The 24,860-nt window shown below is 40.9% G+C and overlaps 1 protein-coding gene across 1 annotated transcript in view; it reads left to right on the top strand.

Moving 5' to 3' along the window:
- The first annotated feature begins 912 nt into the window (after positions 1-912).
- FGF10 (fibroblast growth factor 10) overlaps positions 913-24,860 on the top strand; it is a 66,398-nt gene continuing 42,450 nt past the window's right edge. Inside the window, exon 1 of the mRNA XM_074166414.1 lies at positions 913-1,249. Within this exon, the coding sequence (XP_074022515.1) occupies positions 913-1,249 (337 nt within the window). The remainder of the gene's footprint in view (positions 1,250-24,860) is intronic.

Here is a 24,860-nt window from a genome sequence, read left to right as displayed (position 1 = left end):
CCTCCAACTGCAAAAGGGTTTCAGATGTCCCACCGCTGCTTGACCCCCTGCAAATAAGGGTTGACCACCAGAGGCACATCCCACCTCTGACTTGTAATCGCTGACATTTAGGCTGCAGCTTCCAACCTGTTTACAACCAAAGGGGGAGGGAAAGGAAGGAAAGGGGGGGGAGAGACAAGTTGGGAATTTTCCCTCTCTCTCTTTCTTGTCCTCCCTCTCTCTCTTTGGATTTTTTTTTTTTTTTTTTTTTAAATACTGTTCTGGGGAATTCAAAGCAAAACAAAGAAACTGCCTCCTCTGGGGTTGTCAGTGAGAAAGGACGAGTTGTGCAACTGGTTGGGGATTTGCAAAAAGGCAAGGGGGTGGGGATCAGAAGAAGGTGCAAAGCCACAAAGTGTGAGTGCGTGTGTGTGTAAAGGGGTATGTGTGAAAAATCCCTTCCAGCACCCCTTTCCGCTGGTTATTATTTATTTTTGTTGTTGTTGTTGTTCACTTTGCTGTCATCTATTTTTCAGACCTTTCTGCATCTAAGATGGTGAAGAAAGGAGTGAGGAAGAGAACAAAATAACTACTGGGAAGTCTCAAACCAGGTTGGGGAGTGTGTGTGTATGTGGGGGGGGGTGGGGTGGGGAAGAGAAAAAGGAAAGAGGATTAACCACAGCAACCCCCCCAAAAAAACCAACAGCTCTTTTTTCTGAGGGAGGACTCGAAGGATTAAAAGGCAGCAACTTCTGAGGCGATTTGTCCCCTGAGTTATGGATGTTGGTGCACTTACTTCAGGCCAGATCAGAGCTCAGAGGGATCTAACCAGAAGCAGCAACCACCGGCTCTCCACTTGCCTTTTACCAGGTTTTACCCTTCCAGTATGTTTCATTTGATAAGACATTTTCCAGCGCCCAGAGTTTCAGTACAATGTGCAAATGGATACTGACAAATGGTGCCTCAGCCTTTTCCCACCTGCCTTGTTGCTGCTTGCTGCTGCTCTTCTTGGTGTCTTCTGTGCCTGTCACCTGCCATGACCTCAGCCAGGACATGCTGTCCCCGGAGGCCACCAACTCTTCTTCTTCATCATCCTCCTCCTTCCCCTCGTCCTTCTCCTCTCCTTCCAGTGCGGGGAGACACGTGCGGAGCTACAATCACCTCCAAGGAGACGTGCGCAAGAGGAAGCTCTACTCTTACAACAAGTACTTTCTCAAGATCGAGAAGAACGGCAAGGTCAGCGGCACCAAGAAGGAGAACTGCCCCTTCAGTAAGTACCTCTCTGCTGCCGCGGTGCCGGGCAGCGGCTGCCGGTACCCCCCGCCCCTACCCCGCCGAGCGCCCCGGCGGCCCCGGCCCCGGTCGCGGAGCGCCCGAGCCCCCTCGCCGGGGAGGGAAGGGGAAGGTGGCGCCTCGGCGGGGAGGGGGCGCGGGGCAGAGATGGGGTGGGCTCCTCCGGGACACCGCTCCCCGCCAGCCCCAATCCGCGCACCTCTCCCGTTACTACATTTGTTTTGCAAATGGCTTCGCCGAACGGAGTTTGTTTCTTTGCCTGGCAGATGAGCAAGTTAGGAGGACTTGTAAGGATGTGGCGCGGAGTGTGTGTGTGTGGGGGGGGGGGGGCATTGTCTCCTGAATCTGAAAATCATTATCCCCCGTCATTAAAGTGCCTCGACGAGGACGCTATATGGAAACAATGCATGGATTTCCCCCGCGCGCGCACACACACACGCACGCACTCTTCTCCCCGACCCGCACAAGAGCTGTCTGTTCCTCGCTCCCTCCTCCCCGAGCCCCGAACAAGGTTGTTTTGTTTTTTCTTTTTTTTTTCCTCCTTCGGGCGGGGGTTGTTCCTGGGTTTGCTCCCTGCCGAGGGGGTGCCCGGCGGGCGCCGGCGGTGAGGCGATGCCGGTGCCCGCCGCGTCCCGGGCGTGCGCCCCGCCGCTGCCGCTGTTACCGCTACTCGCTGCATTGTAAACATCTGGGGCTGCCTTCGCACGGACCTCACACGCATTTCATTGTCATATTTTTTATTTATTTATTTATTTATTTAAAAAGAAATTATTTCAAAGTAAAAGTCATATGGCTGTCTCCATGGCTGTAGTTTTCAAGCTTTTCTGTAGTGCTAATTAGGCTTTTAGTAACAGCATGCTTCTGTTAATGTATTTTTGGCTGTCAGTGCTAGAAATGTAACCTTTATTCACTTTTCCTGCCTGGGCAATCTCAAATTGAAGTAACTGTAGTAAATCACAATATATTGCATTGTTACTCTTAAGTGACTGCGTCTTGCTATAGTAGCATGCTGAGAAAGTAAGCCCAGTGTTATGCAAGTGTTGGAAGAAATTCTCTGACTTGCTTCACTGGTGGAGAACCACGTTTTGGTTCTCGGGTTGTTTTACATAAATCCAGATAAACCTGGGGATAAATCCTCTGTTAAATTAAAACAATTTAAAGTGACTTAAGCAGATCCCTTGTTAACTAATGTGTAAAGCGTGGAGTACTTCAGCAGATTGCCATGCTGTCTGATAGACGTTCTGTTAATTCAGCTGTATTTCTGTTAAACACCCATAACATAGGCTTACAAACAGGGAGGAGAGGGCTGCTGTATCATATGTCACTACTTCACTTGCTCCACCTTGCAACTTCATACTTTATCATGCACTTAATGTTTGTAAAAACTTTAGATGTCAAAGCAGCTGAATCTTACCACCTCCATTTCTGTATTTCATAGAAAGCCAAATTCTTGAAAAACAGAGCTATGATGAAGGCTTCACTTTGATGAATTTGTGTGGAATCAGGTTCTACCACTGTATTTCTTAGATTACTTAATTTATGGAGAAGTACAGCATCATTCTCCTAAAATGAGATTTTGAAAGCTTTGTGTGCATCTCTGAGAACGGCCATTCTGTGTAGAACATTGCTGCTGAGAAGGCTGTAAGGGGCCCGGTCTGACACCAGCGTACTCAGAGAAGTAACTACTCATCTGAGCAGTCCCCCTTGGCTAGCAGAACTGTTCTGTGAGTTAAGTTGCATGCCTGTATGCGCTTCTTGGCAAGATCATGCAGAAGCTGTAGAATACACTTAAATGCAGAAATACATCTTCCTACTTTTTCAGTCTACATGCAAGAACTGCCTACCCCATGCAGCTGTAGGGTGTGATTCTTTTTTCCTAGTTTTCTAGTCAGTGCATCGGGAAAAGAATTGACATTCGTGGTGATGTCGTGGTTATTGTCGCGTCTGCAGAGCGTCTGCTGAAAGAGAGGAGAATGCAATTTCTTTCATGTAAAAGCAAAGCAATGTTTTTATTACACGTAGCTGTATCCTGTCGCTCGAGTTTTATGTGCAGTGAAGAAAGGACTCCCATCATCTTAAAACTTGCAACTTGCTAACTGCACTTACATCACAAAATCAGACCTAGTGTAAAACATCTTTAAATACAAAACAATTAGGATCTTGTTAGCAGAAGATAAGTCAAATAGTTGTATGTTCTTCTTTAATAGTCGTTATAGTTTGCAATGTGAAATTGTGTTTTCTGTAAAAGTATGTAGTTTGAGACCATTTAAGACTAGATTAACTATGCCTTTATTTCAAGGCTGTTTATGTATCAAAATGTCGCAAGAGATTCACAAAATCTATGCTTCTTCTAACCTCTTAGGTAGCTGTGCCATCATAATGCTGCGGTAATCCCTCGATGGACTGATTACACAAAATGCATGGTATCTTTAAGGCAGTCTAAAGTACGTGCTTACATATGAATAGATTTCTGCCACGCATAAAGGGTTAGCCAGCTATCCCACTAAATAGTAGCCTGTTTAACATTAAAGGTTATTTCATATCTAATGTAAGTTCCTCTTTCAAAACCATGCTTTCTTAAACAAATAATAATGACTATTGACACACAAGGCTTTGAAATATTCTGATTGGAGGCTAATTGTCTTTTTCTCATACGCTAATGTTTAAAATTCATTTATGCTGCAGTAAAGCCTTATCTGTAGGGCTGTAAGATCATGATATGTTGTGTAATTAGACAACAGCTTTCATGGCTCGCTGCCAGCTGAGCACTGTCAAGTAAGAGGAACAGTTGGAGAAAGTCGGAATAAACATTCGGAAAACAGCATGTAGTCTCCAGCCTTTAAATGGCTCAAGCAGCATTCATAGATCTGCTCTACAAATATTGTGTAGAGTGTGCTAAATTAAAGTTTACTCTGGCAGATGTTCTCCAACTTGATTGCTTGGAACTATTCCATCAGCCTTTCTCTACCTATTGGGTAATGGGAACAGAGGTGGCTTCTGACTGCTCTGTGAGGAGGCTGGGGGAACTTGCAGTGTTTGGCATAGCTGGAGTGTGTCTGTCACTAGTAGGACAATTTTTAGGTTTTGTTTTATTGTTCCTTGCATCTGGAAGTTGGTCCTCAAAATGCAACTACTACATCGTCCCACAAGTACCACAGCTGTGAAGTCTGTTGCCCCCTGTTCTTGATAGAGCCATTTGTATGCATGAATAAGGAGAGCTGAACTGCTTTCTGGTGACTTACTGGTGGGGGGGAGGCAATCAAAAAGCCTCCAAAGAGCAATTACAAAAGCTTTCAATATAACTTGAGATCTGGGATGACCAAGGGAAGCTTAAGCCATATATTAAAATGGAGAGATAACTGTGTGTATGCAGTTTCTGACTTGCACCCAGAAAATTTTCGTGAAGACAGTGAATCTCTTTGGGTTTAATGGATGACATACATTGGGCTACATGATATGTGATAAGCTGGTTCAGGAAAACTTGAACGTATTTTTGAGTTTTATGCTATATTCAATTGACTTTTAAAGCAATGGTTAATAGTGCTATCAAGGACAGATTTTACATTTACAGGACAGATCTTAGTAGCAGAAGAATGGTAGCACAATATGTGATGCTTAATTAGCAGCAGCTAACTTGCAGTCTGTGGAGGGAGTTCTGCCTGAGCAAGGATTGTGGGATCAGGCCGTTATTTACGTACGTGTTTAGGGAGTGGATTCCGTGTCACTGAGCCTGAATATTAGTGGATGTTGCTGGAGCGATTCCTACGGGCTTTGGACCAAGCAGTGCTACGCAAAACCTACGGTAGATGGCGGCACAGTCACTGTCTGGTGTCACCTCTGCTCAACGTAGGTGGACAAGAAGGAGCTCGGTCCTCAGCTGTATGAACTAATTTAGCTCAAACAAAGTTGAAAGGCATACAGCAGCTGAGAGGCTGTTAATTGGCCTTCTGAGCATCCAAAGTGGATTAATCCAAACAGTGCAACGGCACTGCAATTACAGGGAAAGAGTGTTCACTTGGGGGAGCTAGCATGAAATAATTTGCTACTTCTCATGAGCTAACCTATTCCAGGCTTTTTCCTTGAGTATGGAATTATCTTTTATACAGAGCTTCAGGATCTGCTGAAGTTCCTTTGGGTTTGCTTTAGTTAGTGGAATCAGATTAGCAACATAGTGACTAACAGCAAGAAAGTTTTGAGCCTCATTCTGTAGGCCAAAAGATTGTAAACAAATGCTCTAATTACTAGAAATGCTGATCGTTAGAGTTTTAAGTGTGTCCACTTAAAACATGATATATAAATACAGATTTGTAGTACATATTTGGTTATATACGTAAAAAATGGCAGTAAATGTGTTTTGACTAAGTATACTTGGTTTGAGACTCAGTTTCTTGATTATACCTCAAGTGTAATAAAATCATAAAGCTTGGTAGGTACCTTAACCTCAGCTGTAAATCTCAAACCAGAACAGAATATGTGGTAAAATATGTTCTTTTGCCACTGAACATTTTTTAAGCTAGCTGTTTGGGGTTATCAGCTCCTCATGAGTTGTTGTTTGTAAATTAATGTGAGAACTTTTCTCTGTTTTTCTGGAGATGGATTAGTAGCCGTATGTGTTTTGTTGTTTTACTCTCCATAGAGATCTGGTTTATTTTTTTACCTATCAAAAAGACTTAGAATAGGAAATAATATTGTTTTAGTGAAGTAATTTGAAACTTAGGTTCTTTAATATGAAATGTGTAAGTTCTTATAGAGGTGATTTTTCACTTTAAGTCTTTTTTTTTCTTCTCCTCTGCAGAACTCAGTTACATAATTTATAACCAGCAGTATACAACCTTAGGCACTTAGGATTTATGAATGTGGAAAGAATTGTACTATTTAACATCTACATGACACTCTCCTGTTACCCTTACTGCATTCCTGCCTTGTGGACCCTCCATGCTGATGCTGTAGCCCTGTTATAAATCTGTTCAAAATATACAGTTGTAAAAAGTCTTTTTGTCTTCATAAATCTAACTTATAGCCACTTGCAAAAAAAAAAAGAAAAAAAAAGAAAAAAAAAAAAGAAAGGGTTAGGGGCAATTGGAAGTTTGTTCTTCTTAGAACCTCAGAAGAAAGAAACCAAAGGGCATGCAGGCTTATGGATGCCGTGCTGCTGTTTTAATGGGAGGGTTCTCAGGTAGTGGCTCAGTCAAAGCTTCCCTTGAAGAGGGCGTTAGCTGAGTGAGCACTATAGAATGTGCTTACACTTCTGAAACATCTTGGATGCATTCACTTGTAGGATAAGATCCTCTGTTTTGAAATAAGGCATTTTAAGATGACTTTCAGATGTCTTTGAACTGTGTGTGTGTGAATAGGGGCCTTTTCACTTGAGTGAAATGGGAGTCAGATCAGATCCTGCAATAGGGGAGTTTTCACTTATTCCACAGAGCCTTTGGTTTTGGAAAAGGAAGAACCCTTCTATGAGCAAATCTTGCTAACCTGTGTGTCTTAAGTTAAAAATAGCAGGTACCTGTATGAACAGAGGGCAACATCTCTTGTCATGGTGGGATTCCTGACTTTACTTCTGTCCGAGTCATGTATTTCCCAAGGAAGGTTCTGAATAGGAAAAAAGTACCTTTGTAAACAGTTGTGTATTTCTATTCTTAAGTTCATTATTTGGGATATAGAAATAGTGTCAGCAAAGCTGAGAAATCATTTGGTCAACTCAGGATTTGTTATAATGCTCCCTTCATGACCTGTTTTTGTTTGGTTGTTGTCTCAGTTTTCTGAAGAGCTTTCTGAATCACTCTGTTACAGTTCCTTCTTCCTCAAAACAGCACCAAGTTCAAATTTTGGTTTGCAGATTTTTAACACTCGCTACCATTGCTTGCAGTCTCCGTAAAATGCTGAACTACCTTATCCTAATAATCTGGGGTTTGTGATCTAATGACCTCTTTGCCACTTCAAACAGCACAAATAGTTTGAATATTTATCAGTATTAACAACCAATGTCAGCTTGATGAGACTGCATGGAAAAGTAACCTTTGCTTGCTTTGGGCTATGAAAACCAAATTATCAGATCAGAAATGGAGGATGCATTTAGTTCATGTTAGCACACCTATGTTTCTCAGTCAGTAGGTATATTAGTACTGCTAGTCTGACTGTATGTACTTATCAAACAAATTCTCCTTCTTTTGACAATTTATTTTGATGTAATGTTTTAATATCATGGAGCCTTTCATTGCTCAGGTGCTTTGAACATAGAAAAGTAGTCAAGGGTACTTGTAACCATTAGTTTTGTTAACTAGAAAGATCCTTTCCTAGCTGTATTAATTGCTTCTGTTTCTAGTGCCAATTTGTTGTAAAACATCACTGTTAGTTACGACATAGTACAAAGGAGACAGGAAACACTGTTATATGACGTTTTGAAAAGTCAGCCTGGGAAAACTCTTCATGTTTATGAAGAAATTAAAATCTTCAAGGGTAGGAGTGAGGAGGAAGTGGCTTAATCTTTAATCACTGAATGGATATTAAAACTCAATTCATTAGCTGAGTGGATTATTAAAACTGATTATGCTAGTTCATGAGTACAGTGCAACAAATAGAAGTTGCAGGGGAAAGAAATGATTCCAAGTGAGCCAGGTTACACGCTAAATAATGGCTTTAAAGGCACTCTTTGCTTTTAAATGAGGTCACTTGTATTCTTTCTTTGAACATTCAGTTCTAATTGCAACAGTAAATCAAAGAATACACTCAAAGTAGATTCCCATGTAAAGTGGACAACTGGACAGTGCTGTTTTACTGCTACTAACACGTGCATCCAATTACTGGGTTGATATACTCACAGTGTCAGCTGTAAAGCATTCCCTTATTTTATAGTTAGCCTAAAGAATTATTAGCCTGTCCCCTTTCACATTTACCTCTAAATAATCTGTCAGTAGTGTATATCTTCTACAGTTAAAGAGGAATTTTCACACACATCGAGGCTGACTTTCAGGGAAAAAGAAATGTTGAAACTACAACAAAAAGTTTCATTCCTTTTCTCCTCACCCGCTTCCATAACTTCTGGTGTTGTGCAAGAGAGGAAAAGACTACAGACACTAGAAAAATGAATGCGCATGAATTGTATATAAAAAATAAAGATCATATCTTTCATAAACCTTGATCTAGTAAAGCAATATGATGCCTGCTCTTTTCATGGTGGAAAACATATGTGAAGGATAATTAACTTACTTGTTTTTTGCAGTTCCTGACTCTTCTTCCTACATGGGGAGCAGAAGTGAAAATGGGGGGCCTGAGGAGTCTAATTGCTCTTCCCTCTTCTGCCACTGATATTAGAGGTTCAAACATTGCATAGAAATAAAGGCAATCTAAGTTTTCTTTCAGGTTCCTGATGCACATCTGTGCAGCTGTAGTCAGTGTGTGTGGGAGTTGGGGAGGGAACATTGAAGCATTTTGGAAGCATTCAGGATGTTATTTAATTGGAATTAAGGCATGGTGCTAAGTGGAGGCTGAGTATAAATCAATGATATTGTACCCGCATTAGAGGAAGGGGACTGGAAGTGTGACAAGTGCCAGAGCAATCCTGGGTAGGATGACAAGAAAGAAATAGGGGCAGCATGTGTCATGAGTGGGAGAGGGGAAGCACGGCTTATCCTTTTTGGCAGCTGTGAACCGTCAGTGGTGTTGAATTGTCCTCTCTCATCTCACTGCATCATCAGTTTGCTCACAGCCTGAACATGTGAAGCCATTAAAGTGCCTGCTGAATTTATCTAAAAGCATGTAATCAGCATGGGGATATAAACTCTTCCCACTCCCAATTTCATTGTCTCTTCTCTGATTGAATTCTATAGATACTATCTGGTACATGCTCTGGGATTCTCTTCTTCGCATTACCCTCTTCGGATTAATAACCTGCTCTATTCCTAATGTCAAAGTCAGTATGGACTAATTGCGAGCAGAAAGGTGGGCAAACTTGCATTTGGAAGTAATAAGCTGTTTAAAGCAGCCACAAGCAAAGCTGTGCTACAGAAGAAAAAAGTTGGGGTTTCGTTTGGTTGGGTTTTCTTCAGCTTTTCATTATGCTGGTAGCATCCGCCTCATTTTTTTTGAGAAACGTATACCTGAGGGACACCAAGATATCCTAAATTTCTAAGTGTTTTAATCTTTTGAGGGCGGACTAGAGTATTTTTATGGCTGCTTTTTAGTGTTATCAAGTACTGTCATATTTTGTAAGCTTATCTTTAAGATGTGAAGTGGTAACGTAGTTACAAGTTCATATATTCAGTAACTGTGACTAGAGTGAGCAAGAATAGAGCAAGAGCAATGCTCTAGAATAGGATACAGGATACCTGTATTTAATATGAAGTGAATTTTATAAGACTGCAGTTTTAGTGCCTTCTTTTCATACATTTCCAGACATTTTAGGAGATGCTATAGCTCCTGATGTTCACTGACACAGCGTCTTGACTTCAAGAGAACAAAATTTGATCTCTGTGTATTTCCCAGATACTTATTTCTTCCCCATAGTTTTCCTGGAGGTGAAGATTAAAAGTGCAAACCATGTCAATTTCGAAGTACCTCTTTCATCTGCATTAAGTATCTTAGTACCTGTGGCACCTGTCCCTTGCAGGAAAGGAAGCTAATGAAAACCTTCCTCTGAGCCGTAACCTTAGCTGACTTTCCTGTGTCCTTCTCCCCTGTCTCGGGGGAAGCAGAGCAGTGCTCTGGACCACGTTCTGATGACAGGACACTTTTCCTTTGTCAAAATACTAGTGCTAATAACTGCAATACAGGTATACTGAACCCAATGATGTTGCTAAAAGACATTTTAAGATTACTGTATGGAAGACATAGATTATTATTAGTAAATGCAGCGTGTAAAATGCCTTGCTGTAGGGCTTTGGATGAGGCAGTGTGTTTCAGCTGCATGGTATACCTCACAAAACTGCTACTCCATCAAGGTTGCAACTAAATTGTTTGGGAAAGAAAAGGTCCAACACCCACTTTCTTTGTAGAGAAGCCTGTGAATTTTAAAAAGACTCTTAATGTCAACAATGGATATTTTTCTTTTTTTATCAAAATAAGACAGAATTGCATAAGGCTAAAGGCTCATATCCTTCACCATATGCTGTGAAGATACCCTGGGCATGAAGGGAGCTGAGGGACTTTTCTGAGTTCCCTGTGCTTCACCTGCTGACAATCAAGCCACATAGAGGAGGAATCTGATTAAAAAGAGAGGGAAGAAGACTGAACTATTTGGCACAAGGATGGTCTGCAGGAACTAAACTTTGAGTATAGAGAGTGCCATAAAGTGTTATTGTGGGTATTATGAAATATCAGGTCTTGTATATGTATGTTATACATTGTACCCCAAAATTTATAAATGTATTTGACTCTAATATCTCTTTGGTGCTTCGCTGTTTGTAAAATGAGGGTAGTAATAATTCCTACATGAGCAAGGCTGTTATGAAAACAAATTATTTGTGAAACACACCAGTAACAGTGTAGTGAGTGCCAGGAAAAAAAACCAAAAGGATTACCAGGAGGGTAATCATTCTCTTTTTACAGAAAGGTTTGTATGTAAGGAATAGCAAATGCATTTTTGTCCGCTTATGGAACAAGAAAGAATAGGCTGCTTCTTAACTCTAGCAGACTTTTGTGTTTGTCTTCTGACTACAAAAAACTTAAGATTCCCAAGAAAGAAAATTAAATCTATAGCCTCTTGTTCAAGCTCTCTGTCAAGATCACTCAATAAATTTGTTGCATAGCATAATACAAAATTTAATGGCAAAATAGCTCCTAACCAAATAACATGGGCATAGGTGCAAATTGGATCTGTCCTGTCAAGCTAAGCTCTAGATCTGTTTGTGCTGCATGGACATCATAGTTACGAGCAACAACAAAGTTTATTTTGCTTTACAGATATGAACATTAGGATGTTTCCACTCACGGATATATATAATTTCCATGATTAAAGACTTAAAATATAATTTCAATTTCACTCCCTTCTCTTTACTGTCAGACCTATCCGTCAAAGAAATTTGAGCATGATCTCCACCTAAAAGGTATTTTATTTGGCCCTATTATATATTTTTGGGACTGACTTAATTTCTGTGAAATGCTGTCTATGTGTTGGAGTTAAGCTACTAGAGTTATTTGTTTGGTTTTTATTTCTTTTCCTACTATTTTTTTTATTATTGATACTTCCCCTTTAGTGTCACAGACATTATTCTTTCAGTTTAATTTATTACAGTTACTTTTACATGTCACAACTTCTGTTTGAAATGACAGCCGTCCAAGTTAAAGCCTTTTCAACTTTAGTGAAAACACATATAATGAGGCTGACACTTGGCTCATGTGGTATTAATCTGGTCTCTTGGTCATTTCTTCTGTGTCTCCTGCTGCAGTCTGCTCTCAAAAAGATGTATCTGCAGCTGGGGAGTACATAAGATTAACTTCCGCCTCTCTGTGGCTTCTTGCCTCAGACCACACACCAAATAATTCCTCAAAGCATTATCCAGATTTGCTCAAAATTCACCATGCTTGCTTTATTCCTTTAGCTCTGCCACACATGCGTTTGTGGACGCTGCTTGCAGCTGATTCTGCTTATGAAACAGGAAACATTTTGCGAAGATGAGGATTTGGAGACAAACGCTATTATAAAATATCAATAATAATTTTTCTGTGGAACTCTTCCCTTTTGGGTTTTGCTGGTTTTATAAATGTACCCAGTAGACCATAAAGATCAGCAAGATGTAACCTTTTTGTTTTCAACTGTACTCAGGGCATAACAAAGACTGATGTATCTTTTCAGTACAGACTAATGACAGTAACTCCTATGTCCAAAATTAAATTTAAAAAAAAAAAAAAAGCAAACCACAGTGGTTATATTCAGGAAGATCCTTAGTGCTGACTATCTGAACTATTAAATTCAATAATGCTACCAAAAACTTGCCACTGTGCAGATGGAGGACGTATTTGTTATCCAGGGACCCCCAAACATTAATCGCAGTTTAAAATCCTTAAAAAGGGAGCCATAGATGTGAGGAGTACCAGTATCTGCATTCACACATCAGTGCAGACTCGAGAAGTATCTTTAATGATAAGCAGGAAAACCAGTATGTAAAAACATCTAACTACTTTTTGTTACCTTGTGCTTAATACAAGAAGTTATAGCTGAGGTTACCAGACACTTATTAGGTCTATAATGGGGATGGGAACATAATGTTGGTGTTTGAATAAACTTCAGTTTGACATTTTCTAATACTTGTACTGTTGGTTTTTCAACTAAATATTTTTTCATGGTAGTTTCAGAATCTTTTTGCTTTTCACAGTACCCAGTCATAAATATATATGTGTATATATATATAAGCTCTTCATTTATTGTTTTGTGTGCCAAACTATGGAAGTTCCACACACAAAGCTCCTGTTACACACTCACAGACATACTGACAATGCAAGAGTAGATTGCATGGCGATGCAACCAACATAGCCATGTAAGATGAAGTTTCCAAAGAATCTGTAAGGGCCCTAATTGAAGAGCACACTTGAATTTTCAGGTGTAATCCTTGTGCAGCTGTTGCTCTGAGCACTTCTGAGAGCTCACTCTATTGAGCTTATGATGTAAAAGCTCTCATCATGTGAAACAACTTGAGAATAAGTAGAAGTCAGTGTCGTTATTGCGGTATTTGGACACATTAGATTAATTTCTTCAGGAGGACCATAGCATATGCTTGGCCTAGCAAAGGATGACAAATGTTAGAGACCTCTAGATATCTAATAATAATTTCAGAGTTTACTCAGCTAAAGTACTCATCTCATGCTTCTGTTCCAAAAAATACCTTGCTAATGAATCCTAGTTAACATGACCTTGTAGCAGAGTCTTTTGCTATTGACTTTTTTTTTTTATTATTTCCTATACAAATAGTAGATTTGTTTCCTGATTTTGAAGGAGAGCTGATACTCACAAGTCATATGTCACAAGCCACTAAAAGTGTCAAAATCTTACAGCAGGCCCTTGGTGGCTTGTTAATCTCTCCTTTCCCCTTGCCTCCTTTTTTAAAGGAAACAGACTAATTCACTTAAATATAATGAGAGCCATGCTTGCCATAGCCTACATTTTAAGCAGTGTCAGCTCAAGTAAGATCTGTCTTATTTCTTCACCTCCTTTTCTTGGCTCCAACAATTAAACACAAAGCTGAAAAATACAGGGTTTTATGGCAGAGCTATTTCATATGTCAAATGAGAAATGGAGGCTGCCGTCTTCATAACAGAAAAATATACAAGTGTTAGGGCAGGGAAGTTTTCCTTTTCCTTTCTGCCCTCCTTCTAAATTATCATTAGTAACATGCAAAAGATAAACCTCTATGTTAAATAGGGAGACCAGATGTATGTTTAACCTCTAGGGCAAGAGGTTATTTCATATTTCTGATTGGCTTCCATTAGGAACAAAAAGTTAAAATATCTCCAAACAGAAATAACTGATATGGTAAGGTGAACTTTTCAACTGGGTAAGAGCTCTTTAGAAAAAGACAGCCTTACAGAGTCCTATGTTAGGCCAAGAGACTGTTTTACTATAGCAATGCATCTGTACTCGGAACAGTAACTCCGTGTTTACTTTTGATAATTAGTGGCAGAAAGTTTGTTGAGTTGCAGCAAAAATGAAAGTAACAAGCAGTTAAAATTCTCATGTTAAAGAAAATGTAGAAATATCATGCTACAGATCTTAGGTTTGCTATTCAATGTTAGACTTTTCCATCTCCACAGACATTACCTAACCAAATCTTGAAATACGGCTGTGTTATTTTCCCCTTCTTCAGAGATGGGGACTGAGGCAGACAGTTTAAAAACCAGGATTTTCTCTCTTTTTTCTTTATTAAAACTTATTTCACCGTAAAACCCTGGACTGATGATCCTGCTCTGTGCCTTATTTTGTGTTCACAATAGAAAGGATGATATTTCTGTTCCTAATAGAAATGGTATTTGAAGTATAAGGTGTAATAGTGTTTATATTGTATAGCAGGGTATGTCTCCAACATAAATGTACAGAGATGACAGATTAAATAACAACTTTAACACTAGTTATAGAAAGTAGAAGAAAAGTCTACAGAAGTGATTGAAAAGACACAATAGGCAATTCTGTCTAAAGACAGAGGTATTGGAAAGTGTCTTGTGGTAAAACTGCCCGTCAGCCAGTGGAGTCAAGAAAATTGGCAGTGTTTGAAAATGAGTTGTTCTTAATGAGAAAAGCTAGGAGCTGCTGGTAACCCACAAGCTATCATTTGGAATTTGGGAAATAAGTTTGTTTTACCATGACAGATAAATGTTTTAAGTGCTGTTAATATATTCACTACAGATACCAGGTGGAGGGAGTCGGTCCTTTTAGAAGTGCACATTCTGAAAACCAGCAGATTTTGCTTATAGATTCTAAATTCATAATTGCTTCCTTGTCATATCATTAAGCCTTTATGGATAAGTTAGTGTTTAGGAGAGATTTAACTGAATAAAAGATTCACCCAGGAACAAAAGAAAATTGCCTACAGAAAGGCAGGAGAAATAGGTCTGATATTGAAAAAATGAAAGGACTATTACAATCAGGGAATCACTACCAGAAGTGAGTAGAGGAAAAGCCCTCCAGCAACTTGTTCTACCTCCTCTGCTGGAGGTTGCTAAATCTTACCAACTCATGTTAGCGTTCCATACTTTCCCCCATGCAAAATCACACATCTTAGCTTTATTGGCTTAAATACAAGATTTCAGCCATCCTGGCTTATATCATCTAAAGCAAGTGTATACTAGAGTGTTTGGAGAGCAGCTTAGCTCCATCTGGGGAGATCCCATAAAGACTGGCTGGTATAGACTTTTTTTTCCCTTTAATCATGATTCGTAACAGGAATGTTTTTAGGATGTTTTAGAAGGAAAAAAAGTAAAGGGAGTGTTAAAAGGAGCTACGTTTGGTATAAAATAATCAAAATAATTTAGACTTTGAAAAGAGAGGATGGAGTTTTGACCCTGTACCTACATGTAGCAGTGCAGGATCTCAGTTATGCATTCCTTGTATTTCTCTGAAATTGGCAATGTAAAGCAGCCAATTTATTCACACTGCGTTTTCAATTTCTATCAAGAGTATCATTTCAGCACCTTATAAAAGTAATAATACCACCTTAGAACCTAGTCCAGGAGAAAATACCAGTTGATTTTATGGGTTGTGCCAATCCTGGAAAAAGTTGCAGATGTCAGCTTTACAGAAGGCTGAAATAGTCAAAGGCAAATGTCAGTCGTGGGTTAAAAAGGAAAAGGAAATTAAAAGAGAATTCTTTGTGCTGCAAGCTGCAGTGAGGAGGCAGGAGCACACTGCATTCACACAATAAGCTCCTCATCTTTTGTGCCCTGCAACTTCCTTAGAAACTGTCTTCTCTTTATCTGCATAAATTTCAAAGGTGAAATGCTAATATTGGAATGATTCTTACTGGATAGCTTCAGCAGACAGTTTCTGTGTAACAGGAGTCTATGCGTGGTATCAACGGCATCTTTACTACACTTCCTGAAGGCTTTGTCATCCACAAGATGGGCACTTCCAGATGGCCTCTCCCACCTACAGGCATGCGGCCTGTGGCAGTTTGAGAGCTGTAGGTAGGTAGGGAGTGGTTTGTGGCTCTTGGCCTAGAACAGGGAAGTTCTACAATACCATGCGATATGTAACCAGTGAACTTATGGTACAAAAGGAGATTTCTATTCATCTTTCTCTGGCTTCTCCTTTTAACATCAGCTTTTGGTGGATCACTTCAAAGTGGCCAGGCAGGCCTAGTGTCCCAGGGTCAGGAAGCAGGCAGCATTGCTGTGTGCTATACAGTGAGTGGGGACCTCTGCTGCATGCACGGCCTCACCATGGGCATTTGTTACATTTGTCCATTAATTAAAAATTAATTAAGTCACAGGAAAGCAGACCCAAGGACAGGGTTCCTCCCGAGAACCCTAATATAGGCCCTGTTATTACTAGTGTTTGTCATAAATTTGTTCAGAAGCCTATTAGGTTCAATTAACACCAGGTAGGTTTGCTTGCCCTACTACGTAGCTGAAGGCCATTTCATAATATCACTCCTCTGAGGGTTACAAATAATTCTTATTTTCAATCAAAATACCTTCATAATCAGTGCTGCTATTCCCACTCTTCTGCCCCAGTAGCATTCTTCACTGCCCCCAGAGCTTTTCTTCTTTAGAGTTCACCACAACAATGTACACGTGGGAGGCAGTTATATTCTCTCCTCTTTTTTTCCCTCTGCTAAGCTTCATATGCCAAGTTCATTGTTAAACAGAGAACAGCGTGCTGAGACACAGCCCGCCATCTTCCTGCTGGTTCTGGACACGAAGCAATGTAGCTACATCTACATAGACTAATAAGCTATGCATCTTCGTGGACCATATTAATTCCTGTGGGGCACCATGGAAACATAGCTGTCTTGCTTTCCAAACTCAAGTTTAATAGGTTTTCTGGGACAGTTTAATTTCAAGTATTCCTTGTGGGTCTTCTGGTTGGTTCTGTGTTGACGTGCCCTTTTATTGTAAGATAATGCTTTCATTCTCCTGTCTTTCTAGAACTCCTTCTAGGTGTCTCTTCTTCACAGAATCACAGAATACCAGTTTGGAAAGGACCTCAAGGATCATCTGGTCCAACCTTTCTTGGCAAAAGCACAATCTAGACAAGAAGGCCCAGCAGCCTCTCCAGCTGAGTCTTAAAAGTGTTCAATGTTGGGGAATGAATCCACCACTTCCCTGGGGAGATTATTTCAGTGGCTGATTGTTCTCATTGTGCAAAAGTTTCCTTTTGTGTCCAATCAGAATGTCCCCAGGAGTAACTTGAAGCCATTACCCCTTGTCCTCTCCATGTGACTCCTTGCAAAAAGGGAGCCTCCATCTTCTTTGTACCCACCCTTTAAAGACTGGAACATGGTGTTAAGGTCTTCCCTAAGCCTTCTTTTCTCAAGGCTGAACAAACACAGTTCTCTCAGCCTTTCCTCACAGTGCAGGCTTCCCAGCCCTGTGATCATCTTGGTGGCCCTTCCCTGGACCCAGGCCTGTCCACATCTTTTTTGTGTAGTAGGGGCCAAAACTGGCCCAGGTATTCCAGGTATGGCACTGAGCAGTGTGAGACAATGACTTCTTTATCTCTGCTGGTGATGCCCTTGCTGATGCTACCCAGCATCCTGTTTGCTTTCTTGCTGCAGCAGCCCACTGTTCACTCTTATTGAGCTTGTTGTCCACCAGGACCCCCAGGTCCCTTTCCACAGCGCTGCTCCCAGCCAGGCAGATCCCAGTCTGTGCTGCACTCCTGGATTGTGTTTTCCCAGGTACAAGACCTTACACACTTGTCCTTGTTGAACTTCATAACGTTCTTGTTAGGACACTCATCCCGCCTATCCAGGTCTTCCTGCAGGATGGCTCTCCCTTCCAAAGTGTCCACCCAGTTTTGGTATCCTCAGCAAACTTCACCAGGGTACACTTGATGGTCCCAAGTGTATAATAACACTTATAATAGTAAATAAATATAAGTGATAACTTATGAAGATACTAAAGAGCATTCGGCCCAGTATCAATCTCTGGGGGACCCCACTTGTGACAGGCTGCCAGTTTGAGAAGGAGCTGTTTACCACCACCCTCTGGGTGCGGCCTGTCAGCCAGTTCCCCAGTCACTGCACAGACCACTTGTCTAGACCGTAGAGCACCAGTTTCTTTATGAGGAGGCTGTGTGGAACTGTACAGAAAGCCTTGGAGAAATCCAGGTAGACAATGTCCACCCCTCGCCCCACCTCAACTGAGCAGGTTACTTTGTCGTAGGTGGCCATCAGGTTTCTCAAGCACAATTTCCCTTTGGTAAATCCATGTCAGCTTTTCCCAATCGGATGCTTCATTTGCGTTTTGATAGCTCCCAGGAGGATTCATTCCATAACTTTCCCAAGGGCTGAAGTAAGACTGATGGGCCAGTAGTTTCCTGAATCCTCCTTTAAGTCTTTCTTGTAGATGGGCATGACATTAACCTTCATCCAGTCTTCTGGGACGTCCCCTGACCTCCACAGCTTCTCAAAGGGTATGGAAAGCCACCTCACAATGAAGTCAGCCAGCTCTCTTAACACCCTTGGGTGGATATTGTCAGTGTCCATCGATGTGTAGGGGTCCAGCTCCTATAATAGCTCACACACCAACCCTTCCTTCACTGATGGTGGTTCTGTGTTGGCATCCACCTGGATTGCTGTTCTCAAGGCCTGACACGCAGTAGTGATGGTAAAGACAGAGGTGAAGAAAATGTTGAGAACCTCTGCCTTCTCAACATTGTTGATGACTAATTAACCTCTCCTATTTAACAGTGGGTCAGTATTTTCCTTATGTTTCTGCTTGTGGCTTATGTACATGAAGAACCCTTTCTTCTTGTTTTTGACACCTCTGGCCAATTTCAATTCAAGCTGAGCTTCTGCTTTTCTAACTGCATCTCTGCACACCCTGGCAATGCACTTGTAGTTATCAACGAGTGTTCATCTGCTTTTCCATCTCTGGTGCACTTCTTTCTTGGTTTTGAGCAGACTCAGAAGCTCACAGTTGAGCCAAGAGGCTCTCTTGCTCTGCCTGCTTCCCTTGTCTTTAAAGGGGATGAACTGTTCTGGTGCTTCTGGGAGAGCATTCTTGAAAAACTCCCAGCACTCGCTAACTCCTTTATCACCCATGGAAGCTTCCCATGGAATCCCTGCCAAATGAGCTCTGAGTGAGCTGAAGTTTGCTCTTCTGAAATCCAAAACCTTGGTCTTAGTACTAACCTTCAGTGTGCTCAGCAGTATCCCAAACTCCACAATATTGTCATCACTGCAGCCAAGGCTATCACTTAACCAAGATGCTACAAAGCAGGTTTTCTTGGTTTGTGAGTAGCAAGTCCAGCAGTGCCTCATTCCTGGTTGGCACATCTTACGTTTGTATGAGGAAACAGTCCTCCATGCATTCCAGGAACTTGAAGGATGACTGGGTGTCTTAAACCAGAACTGTGCACCATGTCCCAGACCTGAAAGAATTCCGCGATTGCCAAAACTAACAAAACCCCGAGACAGACCTCACATCTGCCACTTGGCTCAGGCTGCCCTCTGCCCAATTAGTAAAAGAAATGTGGACTATAGAAATTGAGCTGTTTTTCAGTGTGTTTGACAGGGCAGCATGTTGGAAAGGTTGAAGTACTCTGTTAAGTGTGATGATCAGAATACAGCTGGTGTAGACAAAGGTGAATTGAAACAATTTATCATGTAATCTTTTGCTGTCATTCATTTGCATGTAAGACTTCTCTTGAAATTTGAAAGGAGAATATTGCTTTATGGGTGTCTTGGGGAAGGAGCTTATTTTCCCCATTTTCTTAAAGATGTTGAAATTCCAAAGCATTTCCCAATTAGAGTGAATGTGAAATATTTAAACAGACTTGCCTACAAAATCAAAGTCCAAATTAATGTTGGCTTAGATGAAGCATGATCGTCACGGATGAAAATATTTGACATGGTTACGATTTAGCAGCTATTTAAATTTTTTTAATTATGTAAGGCAGATTGAGAGGTTGAATTTTAGCAGCACTTGATCATTAACAATTTACCAGTTGACAAGGTGAGTAAACAAAGTAATTGACTGGCAACTTAGTTACAGATTCGAAGATGGCAAGATTCACATAACTTCCTAGAAGGTACCCCGAATCAACAGATATACATATGAGTAAAGGTAAAAATGAGTAAAGGGAACTACTGACCTGTCAGCCTCACCTCCGTGCCTGGCAAGATCATGGAACAGATCCTTCTAGATGCCATGCTTGGGCACATGGAGGACACGGAGATGATTCAAGATAGCCAGCATGGCTTTACTAGGGGCAGGTCCTGCCTGACTAGCCTAGTGGCCTTCTATGATAGAGTGACTAGGTCAGTAGATAAGGGACGACCTATGGACGTGATCTATCTGGACTTCTGTAAGGCCTTTGACATGGTCCCTCACAACATCCTGCTTGCCAAAATGGAGGGATACGGATTTGATGGGTGGACGGTTCAGTGGATAAGGAATTGGCTGGATGGTCGCACCCAGAGGGTGGTACTCAATGACTGGAAGTCCAGATGAAGACCAGTGACAAGTGGTGTCCCTCAAGGGTCCGTGCTGGGTCCGGTACTGTTTAACATTTTTATCAAAGACATAGAGGGATTGAGAGCACCATCAGCAAGTTTGCAGATGACACCGAGCTGTGTGGTGTTGTTGATACACCAGAGGGACGGGATGTCATTCAGAGGGACCTGGACGGGCTGGAGAGGTGGGCCCAGATGGACCTCATGAGGTTCAACAGAAGCAAGTGCAGGGTCCTGCACCTGGGCCAAAACAATCCTTGGTATAAATACAGACTGGGGGATGAGGTATTAGAAAGCAGCCCTGAGGAAAGGGACTTGGGGGTGTTGATGGATGAGAAGCTGGACATGAGCAGGCAATGTGCACTTGCAGCCCAGAAGGCCAATCACATCCTGGGCTGCATCAAAAGAAGTGTTGCCAGCAGATACAGAGAGGTGATTCTGCCACTTTGCTCTGGTGAGACCTCACCTGGAGTACTGTGTGCAGGTCTGGAGCCTTCAATATGGAAAGGACATGGACCTGATGGAGCAGGTCCAGAGGAGGGCCACTAAAATGATCAGGGGGTTGGAGCACCTCTCCTATGAGGACAGGCTGAGGGAGCTGGGGTTGTTCAGCCTGGAGAAGAGGAGGCTCTGGGGAGACCTAATTGCGGCCTTCCAGTACCTGAGGGGGGCCTACAGGAAGGCTGGGGAGGGTCTGTTTACAAAGGCCTGCAGTGACAGGACGAGGGGCAATGGTTTTAAGTTGGAGAAGGGGAGATTTAGATTGGACATTAGGAAAAAGTTCTTTACTCTGAGGGTGGTGGAACACTGGAACAGGTTGCCCAGGGAGGTGGTTGAGGCCCCTTCCCTTGAGATATTCAAGGTGAAGCTCGACGAGGCCCTGGGCAACCTGGTCTAGTTGGGGGTGTCCCTGCTGACTGCGGGGAGGTCGGACTAGATGACCTTTGGAGATCCCTTCTGGCCTGGACCAATCTATGAATCTATGAATCTCTGAATCAGAGATCAATACATATATATGTATATATCTAAGCAAAGCATATAAGCGTGCACACACACAAGCACATACAGGTCTCCCATTGGGAATTTCTTAATAGCAGGTAATTCTAGTGAGCTGAAAGGTGCCACTTTTAGGTCCTACACTTTAATGGATGGACAGAAGAGCATCCACATCCATAAAGCTAATGTATATCTCACAACATACAGGTGGAGAGGTGGATGAGAGAGAGAGGCTAGCCTATAGTTAAAATTTCCCTTTCTCAGATTGAGGTGCTTTTCCACTCTGGCCCAAACTGGACAATAGTTATACAACCTCAGAGCTTGCTAGATCTTGGGGTCATGGTATCCCCCCCCTCTGTGGCCATGACCCATATGGTGTCAGGAGTGATCAGTTACTATTATTACCTTCAAACGGTAGGAGCCATAGGGACCAGGCACACTATTGTGTTCTGGGTGTGTTACTCTCTACCTTTTCTTTCTTTCGTGTTAGACCATTATGTTACATTCTGGTCCCTCGTGTTGTTCTGCGGCCCAGATTGGGAGGGAGATCACGCCAAGTACCAAGTGGCGTGAAGTTAGGGGGAGGGAAGGTTGCACCACCACAATGACATTTTGTAGGAATTAGTTAGAAATATATCATGAAAACTGTCCAAATTGATTTTTTTTTTTACGATAGTATATAGTAAAAGAGTATATACTATATATACTATATAAAAGAGTATACTCTTTTAAAGTATATAGTATATATACTATATAAAAGAGTATACTCTTTTAAAAGTCTGAAAAATTAATATGATCATAATTTTTAGAAAGTTTAATTGAAAACGTGGTTGAAGCCCATTATTTCTATGGGAAAATGAAATTAATTTAGTTATATTTTCAAATTAAATAATAATTGGTCATAAAGGTTCAACATATAACTTACTGATTTCAAAATAGTAAAAGAATTGGAGAGGGAGCAAATAAATGCTCAGAAGAGAGTTGTAGTATTCTTTGCCAAAATAGTCAAGCTCTTCACTGACATGACGCTAAACACAGAGAATGACTATGTTGTGTTTTGCCCAGGCCTGTGGCCAAGTTCTTGGTCCAGGCAAGCATTTTGACCATCTGTAAAATGTCTAAGTTAATACTTGAGGCTCAGGGCACTGATGTCTGTGTGACTGAAGGAATAGACAGTTCCAGCTAGTCCTTAGGTACTTTCAGTCTCTAACAGTTATTGAATTATTGAATTAGAAATACTAGAGAATTAGTATGCATACCCATAATGGCATAACACCGTGCACAAAACTGTTGCTTTCCATGCAGAAACCTGCCCATGGGTCATTTTCTTTCTGTCCCACATGTAGAAGCGATCAGGCATGGCTCTACCTTTACTTCCTTAGCTTCATTCCCCAGTGTTATCAATGGGTTTACGGTAAACATTCTGCTCCCCAGAAAAAACTTTGCTTCCTCTGACTTTTTTTTCAGGAGTAGCAAGACAACTGTCATTTGTTCTGGATACAGAGCAAACTGAGAAACCAGGACTTCTTTTCATTAAGTTGTATCTTTTTTTGTGCTAAACACACATTTGTATTTAGAAAAGCACTTTAGGAAACTGTGTGGTTTATGTGGCTGTGTATTTGCATTTGATATAATCCCTACAAGTCTCTTGCTTCTGTGTTGAGGAGGAGTGGAAAGAATGAGTTGACATTTTTTTTTCATATTGTGACAGATCTTTTCAATATAGTAGTTCCTGAAGCCGTTAGGTATAATTTCACTTGTTCCTGCCATTCTAAGATAGATATATCAATCAAGGCTATTCTTAGCGCTTCCCTGATGCATCAAGATGTCATAGAAGAAGTGTGGACTGTTGCAGCTGATATATGGAGATAATGGGCACCACATGACAGGGTTATTTTTCTGTTTTTCTTTTCTCTTACTGTCTGTATGTCTGGCTTTAATCAGTGACTTCTCTGTGAAATGCTACGATTGGGTCTGAACAAACTCTGCTCTTCTCTGATATGGACCTGTGGATTATAGGTGAAACAGCATTAAGAGGCTACAGAGGTTAATTATGCCTGAGCCAGAAGCTAACTTTCATTAGGAACAGAGTAAAACTGATAAAACAGTTGTCAAGTTGTCAAGAGTGCAATGTAAGCATACTGATAAATCATTGTTCTCTTTTAAGAGAATCCTTGTAGGTGTTAGGTTAGAAACAGAAAGCATAATGTTTTCAAGCAAAAGCAGTCCACAGGACAATCATGTCTCACTTATGATTATTTTATTGCAAACCAATCTCTAGTGAAATCAGTTATGTTCTATGCAAAACAACAAAACGAAAGTGCAAGTACCTGCTTCCCTCTATCTCTTGTTATGATTTTTTTTTTTAACATTCCAACACCATTTTCTTAACTCTTTTTGAAGAGAAGAGGCAGCTTTATGCTTTGGAGTGTGCAGGAACAAGTTGAGGAAGGGTTGGAAGGTCAGCCAGTGAGCTCAAAGCATGGCAATTCACTTCTGTCTCACCTCATTTCTGCTTCTTCAGAGCAATAGCACAATAATCTTTAAAATCTGTTTGATATGGCTTGTATGCTTGAAGCGACTTGGACACTGCCTGCATAGGAGCTGTCTTGAATTTGCCTATATGAGATCACAGCAAAAAAAAAATCATAGACACTCAAGGAATTCTCCAGGTTGCTAGATTTAATTACCAGAATTTCTAAGGAATTCTTTTGTACCAAAAATAATTGGATCATCATTTTTTTAAGTGGATTAGATACAAAAATATAATGTAAAACAGCCATTACATTGAGATATGATGTGGGACATTTTTAGCTGTCAAAATGTGCTTAGAAATGTATAACAAATGCCAGCATGATACTGTGAATTGTGAAAAGGAAAAGACACAAGTTCTGCTGTTTGCTGTTGCCAGTAAATGTCTACTTTTGTTTAGACATTATTACTACAAAAGCCAAGATAAGATTGTGATTTGCCAAATGTTGCATTGTGCTGTCCAACTCGGGTTTTGAATTAAAATACACATATGCCAAAAATTATGTTTATATAATTTAGTATATTGTGTAATAAAAGATTGTTAGGTAGTCCAGTTAATGAAATTATTAAATTTTGGCAAAGTGGTATTAAATTGAGTTTGTATTTAATACTGTTTTTGGACATAGTGGGTGGAAGAAGAGTTGAATTCTACTTCATATTAATTGAAACAGACTAAGCTGTTGATATAATAATGGCTGTAAATAGCAATTAACTTCTATGCAAATGGTAGGTTTTTCTAAGAAGACAACTTGGAAAGAGTTTGCTTTAGAACAGAATAGTCTAAAGTGGAGCTTTTACTCCCTGTAAGCAAGAATCTGCGTGGCCAACTTGCCTTTTGGACAGGTGAGATGTTGCTGATCCCAGGAGAATCATGTATTAACTCATAGTGCAAGTCAAAAAAATGGGAGTTAAATATTCATCGGTAGAAGCTGGTCCATGGGAATTAGCAGA

Source organism: Numenius arquata, chromosome Z, assembly GCF_964106895.1.
Source record: "Numenius arquata chromosome Z, bNumArq3.hap1.1, whole genome shotgun sequence".
In the NCBI taxonomy this organism is placed as follows: Eukaryota; Metazoa; Chordata; class Aves; order Charadriiformes; family Scolopacidae; genus Numenius; species Numenius arquata.
This window is presented reverse-complemented; position numbering and strand designations above follow the sequence as displayed.